Genomic DNA, 19168 nt, shown 5'->3' on the forward strand with positions numbered 1-19168 from the left:
ACACACACACACACACACACACACACACACACACACACACACACACACACACGCATACATACACACATACACAAAAAATTAGAGAGATATATATATGTATATACATATATGTATATATATAGCATTTATGTACAGCGTATATATTTCTGGTTTACTAAGTGTAAGAAGTACGGTGCACAAATAAATTTCTTTCTTTCTTTCATTTATTGCTAAAGACAAGAAAAGTTTTACATTGATTTACATCCAACATCTGTTAACTGTTTAAATTGTTATTCTCTTTCTTATTTATTTAAAGTATTTTTAAACGCTTTTTAACTTAATTTGTGATCTTATCGTTCTCTGACTGACTGACTGACTGACTGATTGATTGACTGACTAACTGACTAACTGAATAATCGATTGATTGATTCGACCTTAATATTAAAGTAATTACTTACCATGCAACTGGCTTCATGCAATTTACCCAATTTGGGTCTTATGAATGGTGCGATTTGACGCCAAAGAAATGTTTGCACTGAAACCGGCAAACCCAAATCCTGCATTCCATCTTGATCAATATCGTAATCCTCGTTATTATTTACGTGATTATTATTAGTCGTTGAATGCATCTTAACAACTACTGAAACCTGGTCATCAATTGTATTCATTTATGTCATTCATTTAATCATTATCCACCGCGATAGGCTGTAACGAATACATTTATGTCTAGATTAACATACTCATCTCTTTGATCCTCTGGAAATTGAACAATAATTGTAGAGAAGAAGAAAGAATCGTAGAAAACTGCGAGCAAAGGAGAGAGTGACTCGAATGATCGTGAAAAAATTCCCAATTCTCTATTCTCACTTTTAATAAACGCAATTTGACGTCTTGCGTCCAGTTTAGAAATTTCTTAGGAGGACATCTATGTAAGGCCTTTTATCTTATATAGAAACTATTTCTTTTTATTCGATTAATATTCTTTTTCGACACAAGAACGGGTTGAATGTAAAGAGTTTCGTGAGTTGATATTTCAGGACTTTCGATTAAGCCTCAAAGATAATTGAATTGGGGGAATTCAGTTAAGCCCACTTTTTACACCTAAAAGATTGCCTGCCCGTCTGTCCCATCAAGTAGTCTTGAAGAGTAATTTTATATAAAAATTAATCTGACCAAATTTGAACAACATGGATACATTTCGCCCATTGACGTTGATAGCGAGCATAATTTTTAACCTATTATCACAATGGTACTTCAAATTTGAACAAAATCTCTGCGATCTGCGCTTCCAACGGAACTTTAACTGAGATTTCTAATTATTTTGGAAAAGTTTGGTGCTTTTATCAAAAATAAAAGGACTCCGATTTCTCTTTCGAATGCTATTCACAGATGTGACACGTTCCTGGAAAATTGCACGTCTATCTTATAACTCGAAAATTGTCTCTCTAAATCGAAGGGGAGTACTTGTCTAGATTGCATCTCGTACCAAATGATCAGTGCTCGGTCTAATTCAAGTAAAAAGTAATAACTGGACCTATATAACACGGTGTTTTTGACTGGCCTTACACCCTACATGTGGAAACTGTTGGTTGTTCCAATTCCAAAGTCAAAAAATTGCATCGGACTATCGCCCAATCTCTTTTTTATCTTGCCTCTCAAAAGTGTTAAGCAAGACTACGGCATTTAGATTGCCTTGGTTTCTTGAGTCCAAGAACCTGATTAAAAAACAACAAGTTGTTTTCAACCGGTGTAGAGAACGCATCGACGCTCTTTTACATACCGATTACTTTACAACCAAAGCAATTTCTGAACGGAAGCATGTAACAATTCCCTGAATTGATTTCGCAAAAGCTTTTGACAGAGTTGGTCTTTATCTTATTTTAAGCCACATGCAATCATGGAATGTTGAACCCAAATTCTTCGGCTACATCATATCATTCATGTCGTATCGACTGTTTAAAGTTGGAGTTAACAATCATCTCTCTGATTCCTTTCCACTATTGAATGGCATTCCACAAGGATCTTCTCTTTCTGTCACGCTTTTTCATATCGCTTTCAATGACATTAAAAAAATTTTTCGTCCTTTACCGAGAATCGAACATTGGAATCTATTGAACGAGAGATCCCCCTATGGGCAAACTCGTCAGGGGTTAAAATTTCTATACAAAAATCAAAAAAAGGCACATTTGTCGAAAGCAGATATGCAATGCAGGAAATCTGCTGATGCATATTAACGACTTACCAGTACAAAGTGAGCGGACGTTCCATATTCTCGGGCTCACGTTTTCCAACAAATATCGTTGGAAAGCATATTGACTTCGGTTAAAATATTCCATTTTAACAAATTTGAATTTCATACAATACGTTGCTTGGAAAAGCCATGCACACATTAACACTATTGCTTATCTTACTAAAATGCTATTGTTTTAAGCAAGATTGACTATGATTTCATAATTTATGGCAATAGTTGCAAATCCAATAACAACATCCTTAAACCAGTCTATCGCCCACCCATCAACAATATGATAATTGAAACTAGCCTCGCAAACTTTCAAAAATAGACTTCATTTGTCAAAAGATAAAATCGTTTTCAAGCTTCTTAATTCAAAAAAATCTATTCTCGGTAAAGATATAGGAAATGTTATTATTGCTGAGAAAATTCGAAAGTCACCAATTGACTATTGTTTGTAAGTCGCAAAGGAATTGAACATTCCGTTTTTAGTTTTAAACCTCTATGGGTTTTGAAAGACTGCTCTTTTCACGTCTTCAGGAATCTAACATCTGAAAAACCCAAGTACTGGAGAGTAACGGTTGAAATCTTTTTTACGCAGACAGCTCAAAATCTTTCGGTCTGTGACATGCTTGTGGCGCGGTAGATGCTTCAGGATAAGTACCTCTCACTCACATATTTCACGGAATGCTTCAACTATCACAACCGAAGCCAAAGTTATCCTTCACGCTGCGAACCTTTCCCATAAAGACAAACTCAAAACCGTCATTGTTGCTAACAGTTTGTCTTTATTAGTAGCTAAGGGGAATCCTTTGACTTCGAGACGGAGTGCCATCAACAGATTAAGGAATATCATTACAACACTCAGCGAAAAAATTACAATGCTTTCGGTATCAAGCTGATCGAGCGACGAAGTATGCTGCTTCTACACCTCTAATTATGGATGATGTCATGGAAAAGTTAGATCTTTAAAGATATATTGGAAGACAAGTTAAAGAGATAATTTCCGAAGAAAATCTACAGGACCATCATGAGCACTACTCTTCTATTAACTCTCAATTAATTCCATGTTTATATTCAAAAAATGTTGAGAAAACCACGATACAAATATTTTCGAGAATTCGCCCTGGCCATAGAATTACAACTCACCAATGGATCTTAAAGAAGTTTTCCTCCCTAATCTAGAATTGTGAACAAATTGTCACTATAATGCACCTTCTCCGTGACTGCCTTAGCTTTTCCTTGGCTAAAAGTATTGCAATTGGAGCGACTAACCCTATGGATACAATAGATTACTTTATTAAAACTATTAGCCGCAATATTTAATGTACTTTTATAAATTAGAGCCGATAGCCTATGTTGCTAGTGCAGCATTTTAACTTAGTCTAAAAAAGTATTTCATTAATCTAAAATTATAATAATAACAATGATAATAATATCACAGGAATATGTGAATGTCTGCATTAGATGAAGTCGTGTAGGGTATCTAATAAAAAAGAAATCGGAAGATAATCAAAAATCGCTTGTTGTGCTAACGGGCGTCAATACCTTGCATGAACTCATACATCGAGATATTTTTTCAACATATCGTGGGACTTAAGGAGTGGATCTCGCGAATTGCCCGCCTCCTTGAAAGGGCCATTCATTCACAATGCTCCAAAAACTTGGTAGAATCCGAAAATAGAAAGAAGTCGCTCGTATCCACAATTTTTGCAACATCAGTCCAATAAAAGCAAAGTTTCATTAGGAGTTTAAAGTATTATATGATATTATATCAAGCGAGAGGAAGTATTTTAAAAACAAAAACATTTTCAGTCTCAAATATGTGCAAGGATTTCTCAACTGCCTTCAAATGTGCTCTTCCGCGGTCCTACTGTTCTATGCTAGTTATGTCATGGACTACTTACTTAGATTATATTTGGAGGGAGATTCTATTTTTTTCTTTCTCCAACCACTAATCACTGAGGCAATTTCTTCTACCCGTTATAGAATCCCTCCCACATCTCCTAAACTAAATAGTTCAGCTATGGCACGCACGCGTACCTCGTAGACCTTCAATTACCTACAAGTGGCACTGCAAGGTTGCACTAAGCCTTCTGTAGACGACGGCTTTAAATAAAATAATTTTTCTTTTTTAATGTTACGTAGTTTTGAACAAAATCTTGTCGAGGGCTTTCAAGCAAAGTTTTGAGCCTCCTGCCAACACCCGCGATATAGGAAGTCTCGAACTTACGGATTTCGGGTGCAGTGAAGTATTTTTTGCACCACTTTAAAAAACCTAAGAACTGTGTGACTGTGCGCTTCACACACACGAACACATATTTCGTATTCCCCATCGCTTTTCCTGTGCCTTTCACTTTCAAACACATTCTTCATAATCTCGCTATGTTTTGGGAAAAAAGTAAGGAAGTGAAGTAAAATTGCTTTTAAACTGAAATTAATCGCCTTTTAGTTCCCGTTTCGATTTTATTTGATGAACACGAAATTCTTGCATAAGTGATTAAGGAAAGCCGCTAGAGTTTCTTTTACACTGTTAGAAAATGATAAACATTCCCTTTTCTTATGGGTGCCGGTATGCTATACTAAAAGGTGAAAAGGAGAAAAACTAGCAAATAACACGGATTATAAATTTCAAGCACGACAGGAAATTGTTAATTTCCTCACGTTTTTGCTATGGGGTTGCAGTCATTCCTGCATAAATTGAAAAACATTTGTTATGCCTTGAAACGAAGTCATCACAATTTCTGGCATTTATTTATAATTGTCATGCAAAGCGAATGGAAGCAACAAGTGTTGCTTGCGTGAGCATACCTCGCATAACTATGCATGAAAATGTGTAAGAAAACAAAGCGGCCGTGTGTTTACGACAGCACGAGTGCAAGTAAATGAATGGTAGTAGTTAGAATGGAGGAAAGGAAAACTCCCTCGTCCTCCTTATCGCAGATAATTTATGTTTTTTGTTATTGTTTTTTTTCATTGAGATGAATACGAGTTCATAGTTGTGTTACTAGGTTTTGTTTTGATTTTCATTTTCACATAAACACAGACTTAAGCATCATCGTTAGCCGAAGATGAGTTTGTGTTTGCTTGTTGTGTAAACATTGAACGTAAGGATTAAAAGTGAAAACAAATACACTGATAAACGTTAAGAACGCAGACTCCGCATCTTTCGCTCCGCGGATATAGACACATGAAATATTTCTACATCATCCAGGGGGCGTTCTCTAGATTTTTAATGAAAATTTTTCATTGCATTACATAATCATAACAATTATTATTTTTCCACGAATATATTTTACATTAAATTAAATAAACATTTTTCATTTTCTGCTCGCATTATTTTTGTTCTTCTTCTCTACAGGAAGGCACACCTTTTGACACTCACTTAACAAGTCATAACGATAATTGCTGAACGTTCATACAAGAAAAGGGTTTGGCCTCCATCTGCTGCTAATTCCATTTCAATTTCTTTTTACTTAATTTTCATTTAAACGACAATATTCTTGGTTTGTTTATCTTCACTTGGATTTATTTATCACTTGATTTTATTACATTTCTAATGGACAAACTACTTCTTCTTTTCTTTTTTTTTTGATTTAATTGCTTGCAAAAGGAATTTATTTTTTTTATTTTTTTTTTTTTTTGCTTCTATAGTTCTTCTTGCGACACTTTTTAAATGGGAAGAAAGTAGTTTTGCACTATTTGCTAGTCCGGATGCAACTGAATAATAGTATCTGCCAGGAGTTTAACGACAAGTGACGATTGCTGAGGGTTGGTGGATACATACAATGTGCGTATGCAGAGTAACGGTATAATGAAATACCGGGTGCTCGCAGCTCAACAACTTTAAGCAAACTCATACTTTTCTTTTTTCACATACTTTAAAGTCAATTTTTTTAAAACTTATATCCTTAACTATTTTAAAGATTTTGATATATATTCACGTTTTGACTTGGATCTTTGGATGTTGATCGCCTTCAGCTCATCCGAGCACAATACACAAATTTCAAAGTAGCTGAACTCTGGAAAAACAAATGAATGGGTAGGCTTTCCGAAATCTGTTGACCATGTCGAAAGACATAGACAAAGGAAAAGCGGTAGTCGTTTTTTCGAGGTCGCTGCAATTTCCAATCTGCTGTAGGCGTGTATGCGGCCAAATTATGCCTATTTGTTAACCTAATATACTTAATCGATCAGTCATTGCAGCTTCCCATCTCCATTTTGACGACCTTAGCGATGCCACAAAATTTGTCATGTCAAAATGATAGGAATACGTGAATAGTTCTAGTGTTAACAATTGGGAGTGTGTTAGTTCGTCGATAACTCTTTTGTATTGTAGTCACCTCTGATAAATGCATTTGTGAAATTTAAGTTTGGCTTTACCCAAGATTGTCGTGTTTCACTTGTTGCTCATTGTAAGCATATTAAGTCTAAGTCCATTCCTAAATTTGTCAATTTCTCCTTTATTTTTATTGTAATTTTGCGATTGCGAGTGGACGAACAAGGTTCAATAAGATCTGCAGCTATCGATATCAAGTGAAAAATCTTGCCATCGTAAAGTTGCTGCCGAGTAACAAATTCAAATTGCGATCGAGTTTACTAAAAATCGGCTCCAGAATTTTACGCTTGTTAAGTGTTTGTTGCATATTTCTAGGCGTTACAAGCAAAAAAAAAAAAAAAATAAAAAAAAGGAAAGTTGTTCAGCTTCGCTGTTCGCTGTTACACCATTGATCGCTTAGTAGTGATTGAAATAAACTTCCGGGTGTTTCCTTATATCTCTCATATTTGAACGCTACTTGACGAAACTAGACAGATGAACGTAAGTGAATATTTGAATTGATTTGTAATTTAATGCTGACTAAAAATGTTTATCTATTTTCCACTATCCATTGTTATACAAGTGCACTTAGGTGTGCGTGTGTTACAAAGGGAAATTCATATACATACGCAGTGGCAATGCTACTAGCTTTGCTGATAACGACTGCTCTACATTGGTTGAGTACACACCCGTTATTTGGGCTTTCCTTCCCACTTCAATAGTAGTAAAGTCAAATATTTAATGCGTTAAACTTGTTCATAGGAACCTTCACACCGGTCGGCATGTTAAATCATGTCGAGTAACTTGTTACTTTATTCAATTGAGAAATATCCTTAAGTGATGAATATCACAACAAAACCAAAGCCAAAGGAAAAAAGCAGAGGAAATTATTTATACTCAGATTACACTTCACAACCTAGTCTTGGCTTTTTGATCGCCAGATCGCCAAAGAGCAATTAATACGGAAAGATGAATTGGAAAATACCGGTGATATGTTTGACGGTAACAATCCTTTAGTAAGGTTAGTTACTGAATGTTCAAGGGATTTAGCATTATTTTCTAGGTAAAGATATTCTCTATGTAAGGAAGATCGTCCCCAGTGTTAATAATATATGTACATTAGACGCATTTCAAAATGTTCCTTAACGCAAACGGTTAATGAGTGGCTATCAAATATTGGTTCTAAGCCTTGTGCTTGTCCGAGGTCGAACAAAAATACGAGTTTGCTTCAAATGTAGTATGGTAATGGTTTATAGACATATGAACTGATAAGACCAGCAAGCAAAGCACATATGCCGTGTGTGTATCGACCCTTGAATATCCACTATCTTAAATGGTTATTGTCTTTTTATGCCGCGTCGAAGTATTGTTACTATTATTGTAATTAAGTTAGCCAGAGAACTTAATTCTAAGAGTGAGGTTTTAAAGCTCTTGCATCTAAGGTCATCGGATTTTATTGACAAATCTACCGCACCTGAGATTTCAAACCCGAGTCAATTTAAATTCTATGTTATTTTTCATAGGATATTGAAATTTTCGTCTTTCTCTTTCAAGTTTAGGTATTATCAGTGCGTGTAAGTGTGTGGTCGAATGTTTACGTTCGGAAAAAAAATTTCTAAAATTTTGCTTTCCAAGTTTGGAAATATTTGAAGAAAATTGTACGGACGGACAGACAATAGGATGAAAAACTTAAATGAAGTCTGCAAACACACACACGCTGCTTCCAATCTCTGAATATGTGTTACAAACCAAATGACAAACTCAATAGATTATTTTGCTTCCTTAGCGGATAACCGAAGGAATCCTAGTGAGTCATAAATATATAATATTATCGCATAAATGTGTAATAAGCGACTGAGTAAATTGAAATTGATTTAGTGATAACAAATAAAGTAATTGTCATAAAATGTCACTGAATTTGTTCAGTTTATGATAAAATAAATTTCACTATAGTGCTAAGAAATAAAAAAAACTAAAAAAAAGAAAGGAAACACTATTTTACCTAACGGTGTTTGTTTTCTTTCTAGAGAAACATTTTTCCTATTTTCAGTATGCCATGCATGAGTGTATGAAATAGTATAAAATGAAGAGTGATTGCGCAGTTGTGGTCCATTAATAAACAACGTTCTAAATAACAACAATTGAAAGATATGTTGAGAACCACAAAAAAAAAAAAAAAAATTAAGAGCAATCCGTATACCATAAACAAAACTACGAACGACGAACAGAGGCATAGGAATAGCAAATAAAAGTGCATAACTGAGGAGGTTGCGTATTGACCTGAAATAGAAGCAACAGGTTTCATTCATAGAATGAATTTCATTCAATCACAACGTTTGTTCAGTAGGGTTAATAAATTGTTGGCCTCCTTGTCAGCTGTGCGATGGTAATGACCTCCTTACCAATTCATTTATGTGTATAAGTGCAACAAGGATTACAGTAGAATTTCGCAAATAGCGTAAAATGTAAAAAAAACAAAATTAATTGTAACAAAAGCCTACACAACTTCGCTGGGGCGGTTGAAAGAGTGGTTCGTTTTAGTAGCATTCGCCTTTGGGCCAAAACACGTCATCAAATTATCTCAAGAATTCCATAGAGGAATGCAAGACGTACAGACAAGCTTAGATCGATGTAATGATATATGAGTCTCTTTCAAGTCCTTCTGGATTTTGCCTACATCCGTACAAAGTTATCGTTGTTCCTTTGTAACTAGTATATGGTGCAGTACTTAAAGCAGTTAACCACTAACACAATCAACTGTATTACAAACACTTTCATAGACTATTTCCGGCTTAAAGGCAAAGAGTTTATCGGCATTTTGTCCAGTAGTTGTAACATATTTTGAAGTTTAATTGTAAAGGAAAAAGTAAGTTTACGTGGACAAAAGGGAAGGCGAGTCGCGAAAGCATATTCCAAACAATTTGGATTTCGCTTTATTTTAATACATAACGTATGGCTTGCAGTAGCAGAGGACAACTGCACAGAATGTATTGAGATTGTAGGGATGTATGCAGCACTGTGAAGGGCTTGGGTTAGAGACAAGCTTTTATTAAAGCGTTTGTTCGTCACTGTTTGGTGACAGATGACAGGTCTTCAGATTTGTTGATGAAATTTGATGCAAGGACAAACGCTATTGGAAATGATTCGGACGGGAGCACTTTCTCCCATTTTGAAAAGTCCTTCTATGAGAAAATATATTATGAACAACTGACTGTAGTGCGCAAAATGGTTTAAAAACACTTTCTGATACAATACTTGAGGATTTGAGGAAAAATGATAAAATCGAAAATAGGTTCAATCTTTCGTGTAAATAATTGTGAGGCGTTTCCTACTCCTAAGCTAATTCGTTGAATTTCTTGAAAGTTGGCATTGGCATTTATATTTCATTTCCCCCTGGCGTGGCTTAGTACCAAAGCATTTTTTCCAAATATGGTAAGGTTTACTACTTATCAGATAGTTTTAATCACAAATCCTAGTCGGTTATATACAATTATTACAGACTACGCCGACAAACATCTTATGCATTTTCAACCTTTCATCCGACGAAAGAACATTGCGATGCCGTTCCTGATGTTTCATTGATTGTTCGATTATGCGGTTTTCGTTTAGTTACTACCAAACATAACCATAACTAGCCTATGAGAACACCAATTGAAACGAATAGATAAGCATCTTAAACGTATGCCTTGAAAGGGACTGTACAACGTTCCGGGTGTCCGGCGATAGAGTCGAGTCATTGCGAAAATATTCATATTTTGTGAAATTTTTTCGTTCATTAGTCCGGATAAGAACTTTGTTGTATTTTGTATCCTTCGATGTATGGCATAGAGTAACAACGTAGTTTGATCTTTCGATATTGATTTTAGTACATGTACAAAAAAAAAAAAAAAAAAAAAAAAACACTATGAAAACTATTTCAAAATATGTTTCTAAAGCTACTAAAGAATTTTACGAGAACTTAATTTTTTCTTGTTTTTATTGCTTTCTTTTGAAATTTGCTAATGCTAATGATATTCAACACTGCGAAAAAAATAAATGAAATGCCATGAACAATTATTATTTATTTTGTATTTTATTTATTTTAAGTTTTTTCTTCTTCTTCGTCGTTTTTTTTTTTTTTTGTTTTTGAGACGTGAAATTTTAAAAATAGCAAAAGAGCATTTTTGTATACTTGCTTTTGAGCAGCCAGGCAGCAGCAATTCGAAGGTGTAGCTGTGTAGTTTTATTTATGTATGTTTATAAATTTTTTTATTTAAGGAGAAATTCAAATAGTGGAAGCGGGGTGTGGGTGGCCGAAGTGTACATACCATATGATAAGCTAAAAGCTGACTAATGCCTGCCAAATCAATTGTAGTATAATAGCGTATAAAATAAATGAAAATTAAAAAAATAAAACAAAAACAAAAATTTTAAATATTTAATGTTGGCAGTGGAATAATATGTCTAACATCTCTATATGTGCAGAGAGAGAGGTGTGTGCTTCAAAAGATAGACGGAGAAGTATTTTCGATATTCTTTTCTTTTTTTTTTTCTTCGAAAAAGTAACTATTCTTGATGGGGCTTGCATGTGCGTGTATTCGTGTATGAAGAGATTTTTGTGGGGTCGTTGTTTATATATGAAAGTCTATTGTAGAAAAGGATTTCGTCATTTTTCGTGTTTCTTCGCCTATATGTATATGTACATGTGAGCATGTAGCAACGATGTGTTTGTATAGGAAATGTGGCGATCGTTTGTAGATATCTACCTTGGAATTACCTCTGCATTCTGTTGTCGATGAAAAGTGTTCAGTCGAGACCGAGCTCATCCGCGAGTTAGTTGATTTTTTCTCATCCAACAAAGCAAAAATGGTGAGTGGTGATGTGCTTATTGAATACACACAAGTGGAATCAAAAGAAGCATACATAACGAAAAAATAAAGAATAGTTAATAATAAATTTAATACTTATAATCAAAAATAAACGAAAAACAACAAAAAAAATTTCTATTCATTTTTCAATAATTTTTTTTTCTTTGATTTTTTTCTTTTTTCAACGCAAAAAAAAAAAAAAAAAAAAAATAACGGAAACGACAAAAAAAACAAACATTAGGCCGATGTACCAAAGCGTGAAGTTGAAAGTAAGTTTCAAATTACTGGAACTATAATAATAGTAAATAATTAACCGCTTCAAAAAGTTCTAACCTTAACAATTGTAAATAAACACTATTAATATCCGATCATGATGATGATGGTGATGATGAATACAAAAGGCAAAAGAAAAAGAGATCTTCCCAAAAAAAAAAGAAATTTTTTTTTTTTTTAATTTTTGAAATGAAAACACAATTATATAAGTAAAACATTTTGTACATGTAATTAAAAATTAATTTCGCCTTATAGCCGCTTGCTAAAATGATCTATTTTTGAAGATTAACATCGAAAAAATATAGTGCGTTAATGTGTGTGAGTTAAAGGAAAGCAAAAAAAAAAAGAAGAAAAGTGACCGCAAAACAGATAAATGCCTTAATATGTGCCGTTAAGTTCGAAATTTTCGAAATTCAACACACATGCACATCCAAGGAATGTGAAAAGCATTTTCCAACCAAAATAGATTTTCATTTAGGCGAATGCCACTATAAAAGATAAGCACAGAGAACGACAGAGAGAGACGCATAAAAAAAAAAGGGAGAGAGAGAGTGAGAGAGAGAGAGAGAGAGAGAGAGAGAATGAGACGATGCGTAAAATCGTTGCAAACGCATGCCTAATTTTGGCTAAGCACATACACTTACATATATATATTTGATATTCATATACATATATATATATATATATACGGTATATATCCCATGTATATGTATCCCATGTACACCAGTTTCGCCGTTTTCTGCTTCTCTTTCAGATATCCAGAGATATTTTCAATACATATGTACATATATATATATATATAAATTTCGATATAGAGAGATAAGGAAGAGAGTTTCATAATGCGTTGTATCAGTTCGAATAATTGAGCGTTTTCAAGCAAGTGTCAAATTACTGTTAAGTTAGTGTTATGACATAACCATCTCTTCTCTCACTCTCTCTCTCTCTCTCTCTATTCCTCTTATATTTACTCTCATATTGTACATGCATTTAACGAAAGAAGGACAAGTATGTTTACTTGAATGCTGTTTGCACTTATAAGTTTAAGACATATACGCATATATATTTTTTTTTATATTTCCTGAAACATTCCAAAATTTTTTATGTGAAATAATATGCTCTCACTGCGAAATTCATGCTTTAGAACGAATAAATTTATGCAATAAAATAAATATAATACTTAGGCGACAAAGATGCGGAATATGCGAAAAGCGTATAAAAATCTAAAAATTTTCGTAATTTTCGAATTTTACTTAATTATTTGTAATTTGCATATTTAAGGTTAAAATTTGCTATTGTCGATAATTGTTACATTCATTCGAAAACCTTATTTACTTTTAGGGTTTGCATTTGTCCGAAAATAAGACTTTTATTTTCAATTTTCATCAATTACAATGATAATATTTTGTCCGAAAATATGATTTACATTTGCAATTTCTATCAATTACGTACGTAACGATTTTTTTATCTTTGCAATGATTATAGCAGCTTTATTATATAGCTCTTTTCCAACAATTAAACATAATTTTGATCAAAATTCGCGCAATAGTTTTTAGGAATAGACAAAATGAATGCCACGGTCTCTGTGCTCTTGACTAATGTCCCTGTACTAACCACTTATTCAAAAATCAGAAGAAGTTTATCAGATCATGCTTATTGCGTATTTGAAATGTAAACAATATTTACGGATGAAGAGAATAATTCATATCAATATATTTCTCTCTATTTCTATTTCCATCGTAACTGTTTTGAACAGATATCGAATTCGTTTTCGAAGTTATGGGCTCTCCGACTGAGGGTATCGACGCCGTTGATCTTGGCGACGCTTTGCGTTCTCTCAACTTGAATCCTACTTTGGCTTTCATTGAGAAACTGGGCGGTACTAAAAGACGTCACGAGAAAAAAATTAAATTGGAAGAATTCCTTCCAATTTACTCGCAAGTAAAGAAAGAAAAGGAGCAGGGATGTTATGAAGATTTCGTTGAATGTTTGAAATTGTACGATAAACAAGAAGACGGTACTATGCTCTTGGCCGAATTGCAACACGCTTTGTTATCGTTGGGTAAAATATTAATCAGAAAATCGATCTCATTATGAAAGCATTTAACGATTATTGTAAAATATTCTATTAGGTGAAAACTTGGAAGATGAACAGGTTGAAGAATTGTTTGCCGATTGCATGGATCCTGAAGATGATGAAGGCATGATTCCCTATTCCCGTAAGTTTACCGAAGTCCGAACATGAATTATTAAAATTTTTGTAAAATCTCTCTGTGATGTTTTATTGTTAACATATTTCACTATATATTCCATGTTAAAATGCGTGGGCACAATGTTCAACCGATTCACACTTGATTGATTGATGTCTTTTTTGTGGAATGTAACGCACTTGTTAATTATCACCTAAAAAATGTTTAAAACTATCGCACTATTTCACTCTCCACACATATATGTCTTATATGTCAACCCACTACAACAATTGTCACAAATGTGCACTTTGTTTTACACTCTTGCACACTTAAACACACAACCGTACCAACCAATCCTCAACATTATCCAACCATAGAATTTGTCCAAAGACTTATGAGTGATCCAATTGTGTTCGACTAAAGCGGTAAGTATAGTAAGTGATATCTTTAATGTGATTTATGTATGAAACTGAAATACACCTTAGTAAAAGGGTCTGTGTATCCGAACTACTTGAGTTATTAAAGCAGAAACTGACTGTTTATGTAAAGTAGATTCTGTAACGAATATCAGACGGCTTTTAATGTTTTACGGACAAATCTTTTAGGGATCGACAATAATGCTAAGTAAATATGATGTAATACTTCTCTGTCCGCTAATGTGAAGTACAAGGTCAAATAATAGGATAATAGTAGTATTAGAAATAAAGACAGACCTGAGGCTAAGAATTTCGCAGGAAGAAGGGATGACTAAATGTAACCAAAACTCCCGAGAATGTTGTGAAATAACTCTTACACGAATTCCTTACAAAACCAATTTAATCAGTATAAAAAATTGTTTTTTATCTTTTCTTTCGTTCAATTTTGCAGCATTTCTTGCCAGAATGTGTGACAGACCCGATCAACTAAAATAAAATAAAAAAAAAAAAAAAATGAAAAAACATCGTTGCACAATGTATAGCTCTATTAAAAATGAACCATTCTCGGAATAGATGTTATTGTTTAATTTCATCATACTCTCTCGTAGTAATTATTCATTACTAATTTAATTAAATTAATGCAATACGTAAATAATACGTAAAACATGTTTAAAACAAATGTGTAACTTTTTTTGCTATAACAACACCAACAACAAACACCAACAACAACAACAATGATAATATGCAAATCAAAAGAAACAAGCCAAACATCGAACATGAATAATAATTATTTTGTAAAAGAAACATAAACAAACAAACAAACATTATTAAGAAAATAATTTTATTATAATTAAAAAAATGAAAGAAACCAAAGAAAACAAGAAAAAAAAAAAGAAACAAGAAAAGCTCTAAAAAAAAATAAGAAAAAATTTAAAAATATTTTTGTTGTTCATTTTCTTAAGACACAAGTAAAATTAAAATACCATTTAATACTTAATATTAATTAATAATAAAAAAACTTGATATCAAAAAAAGGGGCGGAAATCAACTAAACTCAAAGGAACGAAGAGCAATTATTTAACCTGAATGATTAATAGTCAAAAGACTGCGTGTTTGCTTTTATTATCTTTCGTTATCGAATCTCAAAACAAGTCACTTCCGTTTCCTGATAGCGCTCACGATCGATATGTAGCTTGGGTAGAAATCTTAAAGCATATTTGTAGGCTTGATGTGAATATTTTAGCGCTTCTGCGATATCTGTTTTTATTTCACTGTTTCGTCTTCACTCGTTCGCTCTTGAATTACTTCCTTTCATACGTCGTTTAATGAGGTAATTTGTGAAGTCACACCCGATCTAAAGCTATTCCATCTGAACACAACACGTTTTTGCTGATAACGTCTCGATTGGTCTCAATTATTTTATTAGTTCAAGTAAGATACGAACCTTCGAGCAAAGCCATGGAATTGGTAAGACCTGAGTTAAAGTATCGCTTGATAGGTAATGTTATACAAAAGCAAATAACACCTCAAGATTTTACTGTTGTAAAAAGTTATTGCGGACTTGGTAGCCATAAATTATTTTACACTGCTGCCAATGTAGTGAGTTAAGTAGGTAACGCTCTTTTCGAACATACTAAACTGGCCAGATCACTGCAACCACTGAAGAAATAATTGGTATTATCAAGCATGAGAATTAATTTCACTTTTTGGAGAAACCTGATAATCTATTGTCCAAAATCTTTTGGGTAGTGGGTCTATTTACGAAGTAATTGGGGATGTTTTCATTCCAGTTCATCCAAATTTCCGCGAGTTTCAAAAACAAAGACTGTGGGGTAATCACAGAAAGTTAACTTTCGATCTTGTATTCAGCCGCTTTTGCAAACAGTGGAATACAAAAGCGAAAGCTATATTTTTCACACGTGTTTACCCCAAATTTTGTATTTATTCAGCAAACGCCTGAGTGGTCGAATAGCCAAAGGTTCTTGATTACGAATTGAATGGTCATGGGTTGAAATACCAAGTGTAGTAGAGTTTTCAATAAAACCGATAGCTAGTGCTATTATTAGCTAAAAGCGGCTAAAAGCAGCTTTGAAAGATTAAAAAATTATCTCTTTGTATTATTCGTTATTTAAACGGAACTCATTAAACGCGTAAGAGATAGAAATATTTTAAAATGCAAAAGTAAAAGGAAAGTGTTTGATTTCTCATTTGGCTCATTGGTTTATTCTAGACAAGAGATGATTTAAATTTTAAATCTTAAGAGAAGGATTTTTGAAATTGAGATTTTGAAATAATCAATTTTTTTTTTCATATTCTCATATTCTCTCTCTCTCTCTCTCGTTCTCTCATTTATTCTCTACTATAAGCAATCGATTTATATTGTATAAAATTTAATGCACTAGATAGCGCTATCATAAATAATAAAGTTTTCCTATTGCATGATATGTACTAAAAAAGCTTAACGAAAGCTATTAGACAGTAAGCTAAGCATTTTTTCCTTTTCTTTCTTTCTCTCGCGCAAAGCTCAAAATCGTTTTGCTTTCAAGCGAAAATAACGACAGTCAAATGTACATTTCTTAAGAAGTGTGGCTTTTTGAATTTGCTGAGAATAAAATTCTACATCTCAGAGTAAAATTTACTTTGCTGTTCATTTCTTATGGATGTCCCGATTGGCTTATTTGCGAATTTGCAGAGAATAAAATTTTATTCTCAGAGTAAAATTGAGTTTGCTGTGCATTTCTTATGCACAACATCGAGTGGCTTTTACAGTTTGCAATCTCTTTTTGAATTCGCTGGGAGTAAAATACACTCTGATATGTTGAGACGGAAAGTTTTTAACGACTATTAAAAACAATTTTCTGAAAAACTCTGAAAAATTAATTTTAAAAAAGATATCAAAGATAACAGGCGAAAAAGGTGATATAAGCGGATTATTCATTTTTCGTATGAGCCGAACCATATGATTATTCATACATATATATGTATATGTGTATACAGAGAATACACATTAATTGATTAAAGGTGCAAATAGAAGATTTCAATAAAAAACTAATCTTAAAATAATTAAAAGTAATTTAAATACAACCGGTTCAGGCAAAATAGCGACAAAAGTGTTAAAGAATAATAAAAAGAAAGAAAAAGAACTGAATTTTAAGTAAATTTTCTATACGCAAAAGAATATTGTGCATTTTTTTATTTAAGTGATTCTATTCTATTTTTTTTTTTTTACTTTAGTGAAATTATTACAAAAGTGCTATAGTCAATCACTTAACCGATAGGTAATAATTAAAGAAAAGAAAAGCAAAAAAGAAAAAAAAGCAAAATATAGGAAATTTACATCTTTAAATGATATGTATATGCAAAATACATATGTTTCTGTAAATTACATAAAATTTCTTTGAAAAAGTATAACAAGAAGAGAATTTGCTTATACGCATACACACGAGACGACAACAAGAAGCAAAAAAAAACAAAAAAAAAGAAATAGAAAATCATTGCGAATCTTTTTACATCCCGTTAAAATTACAGCTCGCATTTCCTGTGTTCACTCTGAGCTGCACTCTGCGTGAGTATACGAGAAGAGAGGACGAAAGATTTTTGCAATTAAATTAGAGAGAAAAAGCGCTGAAACGATGGCAGACGTTTTGGATAAAAGCTCGGTTATAATGGATGCTGTTGCCTCTCCAGCAACTGTTTTGGTTGATAATGATAAAGTGCCGGTGAGAGAACAACAAATACATCAACAACAACAGGAGCTTGTACAACAACAACCACAACCACAACAAATACAAGAAACACAGAAACAATTGCAGGCCAAGCAATCGGCCGATACGAACAAGCAGGAAACGCAGGATGAACAAGACATTTTACGACAACAGAAACAACAACCACAAGCACAAGTGCAACCACAACAAAACTCAACAAAACAAGAAATTACAAATACCGATACAAAACAGCAGCAACCGGTGCAACAACAAATCGAACAAAAAGGTAAATGCAATATAATGTACATGTAACCAATGAAACGTTTGTGTAGGGCGTATGAATGTTATTAAAGTTAAGTGGCATCGATATAGCAAATAGAAATAACAAATCGTTTTAGTTAACTACTTCGAAATTCAATTTAATGCGCATTTCGTAAGTAAGTGAGCGAGCTCAAAGGCGAGCTCAAAGGTTAGCGGGAAGTGTTTTTGTGCTTTTCTCTTATTTTTAATTAAAGATTGGTATAACTCTTTTGCTTTGCTGTTTTGTGATAGCAAATATTATTGATTTCTTATCGTTATTGCTAACAATGTCAACCGATTAGATAGGAAGGTTGTATAATATACAACACTTTCCTTTTATGCTATAATACGGTAAGTAATATTTGTCAAGAGCGGGGAAATGTCTTTATAGAGTACAAGAAATTTAACGACAACAAAACATTTACCTTTGTTTGATTACTTTTTATTGTCATCTATTAGAGCAATGCAGTGGCAAATTTCATATAATCAAACCGCTTGAGGAGAGAGAGAAAATATTAATGAGAACACATCCGAAAACAAGTTAGCTTGGAAATGAGCTACGAATTGATCACAAAACAAGGTGAAGTAGTATGTAAAGGGTGATCGGCTCGAATCCAACTCCTTTACACACGCAATGCAGAATTTCGATATGTTCGGCCTTTTGCTAATAACTGCCTATCTTTGCGAAGAGAAAATCGAAAAAATAATGTTTGTTAGATAGATAAGATACGAAATTTTAATGCAAACAAAAACTTTGTTTCTTTGTGAACGTTTTATGAACGTATTATGAACATTACTAGGTATGAGCACGAAAGCCCCTAAGCTCAGTAGATAGTCTCCTCTTTTTCTAAATTTGAAAAATAGTTAGTTAAGTTTCTGCTTGTCTTCAAAAAGAATTTATTGACTTTTTTACCT

At 33.2% G+C, this 19168-nt stretch overlaps 3 protein-coding genes across 16 annotated transcripts in view; 2 read left to right on the forward strand and 1 right to left on the reverse strand.

Annotated features, from left to right (window-relative positions):
• LOC119638788 (protein unc-80 homolog) overlaps window positions 1-6099 on the reverse strand; it is a 29859-nt gene extending 23760 nt beyond the window's left edge. For 6 of the 13 annotated variants that reach the window (XM_038035811.1, XM_038035812.1, XM_038035801.1 and 3 more), the window contains exons 1-2: window positions 5595-6091; window positions 438-684 (exon numbers count right to left, since the gene is read on the reverse strand). In XM_038035811.1, the coding sequence (XP_037891739.1) occupies window positions 438-647 (210 nt within the window). In that variant the 5' untranslated portion in view covers window positions 648-684; window positions 5595-6091. Of the gene's footprint in view, window positions 1-437; window positions 706-5580 lie in introns of all 13 variants that reach the window. The other 7 variants (XM_038035805.1, XM_038035803.1, XM_038035802.1 and 4 more) reach the window with 4 other exon arrangements.
• Window positions 6100-11270: 5171 nt separating this feature from the next.
• LOC119638749 (myosin light chain alkali) lies at window positions 11271-14761 on the forward strand. 2 transcript variants are annotated; one of them, XM_038035733.1, is made up of 6 exons: window positions 11271-11375; window positions 11616-11643; window positions 13401-13706; window positions 13777-13863; window positions 14211-14258; window positions 14701-14760. In XM_038035733.1, the coding sequence occupies exons 1-5, from the start codon at window positions 11373-11375 to the stop codon at window positions 14252-14254; spliced, it is 468 nt and encodes a 155-aa protein (XP_037891661.1). In that variant the 5' UTR covers window positions 11271-11372; the 3' UTR covers window positions 14255-14258; window positions 14701-14760. The 2 variants fall into 2 exon arrangements, with proteins under 2 accessions (XP_037891661.1, XP_037891662.1); XM_038035734.1 differs by lacking the exon at window positions 14211-14258 and having other exon boundaries at window positions 11272-11375; window positions 14701-14761.
• A 2662-nt stretch (window positions 14762-17423) lies between these two features.
• The window catches only part of LOC119638762 (microtubule-associated protein tau), a 46397-nt gene continuing 44652 nt past the window's right edge, over window positions 17424-19168 (forward strand). The window contains exon 1 of the mRNA XM_038035751.1: window positions 17424-18239. Coding sequence (XP_037891679.1) covers window positions 17882-18239 — 358 coding nt within the window. The 5' untranslated portion in view covers window positions 17424-17881. The remainder of the gene's footprint in view (window positions 18240-19168) is intronic.

The sequence above is a fragment of the Glossina fuscipes genome, unplaced genomic scaffold (genome assembly GCF_014805625.2).
Source record: "Glossina fuscipes isolate IAEA_lab_2018 unplaced genomic scaffold, Yale_Gfus_2 109, whole genome shotgun sequence".
Lineage (NCBI taxonomy): Eukaryota > Metazoa > Arthropoda > Insecta > Diptera > Glossinidae > Glossina > Glossina fuscipes.

Coding starts and splice junctions, on each gene's coding strand:
- LOC119638749 (XM_038035733.1), top strand. Junction 11,644..13,400: donor ACCAAAGCGTGAAGTTGAAA/GTAAGTTTCAAA, acceptor TGTTTTGAACAG/ATATCGAATTCGTTTTCGAA. Junction 13,707..13,776: donor ACACGCTTTGTTATCGTTGG/GTAAAATATTAA, acceptor ATATTCTATTAG/GTGAAAACTTGGAAGATGAA.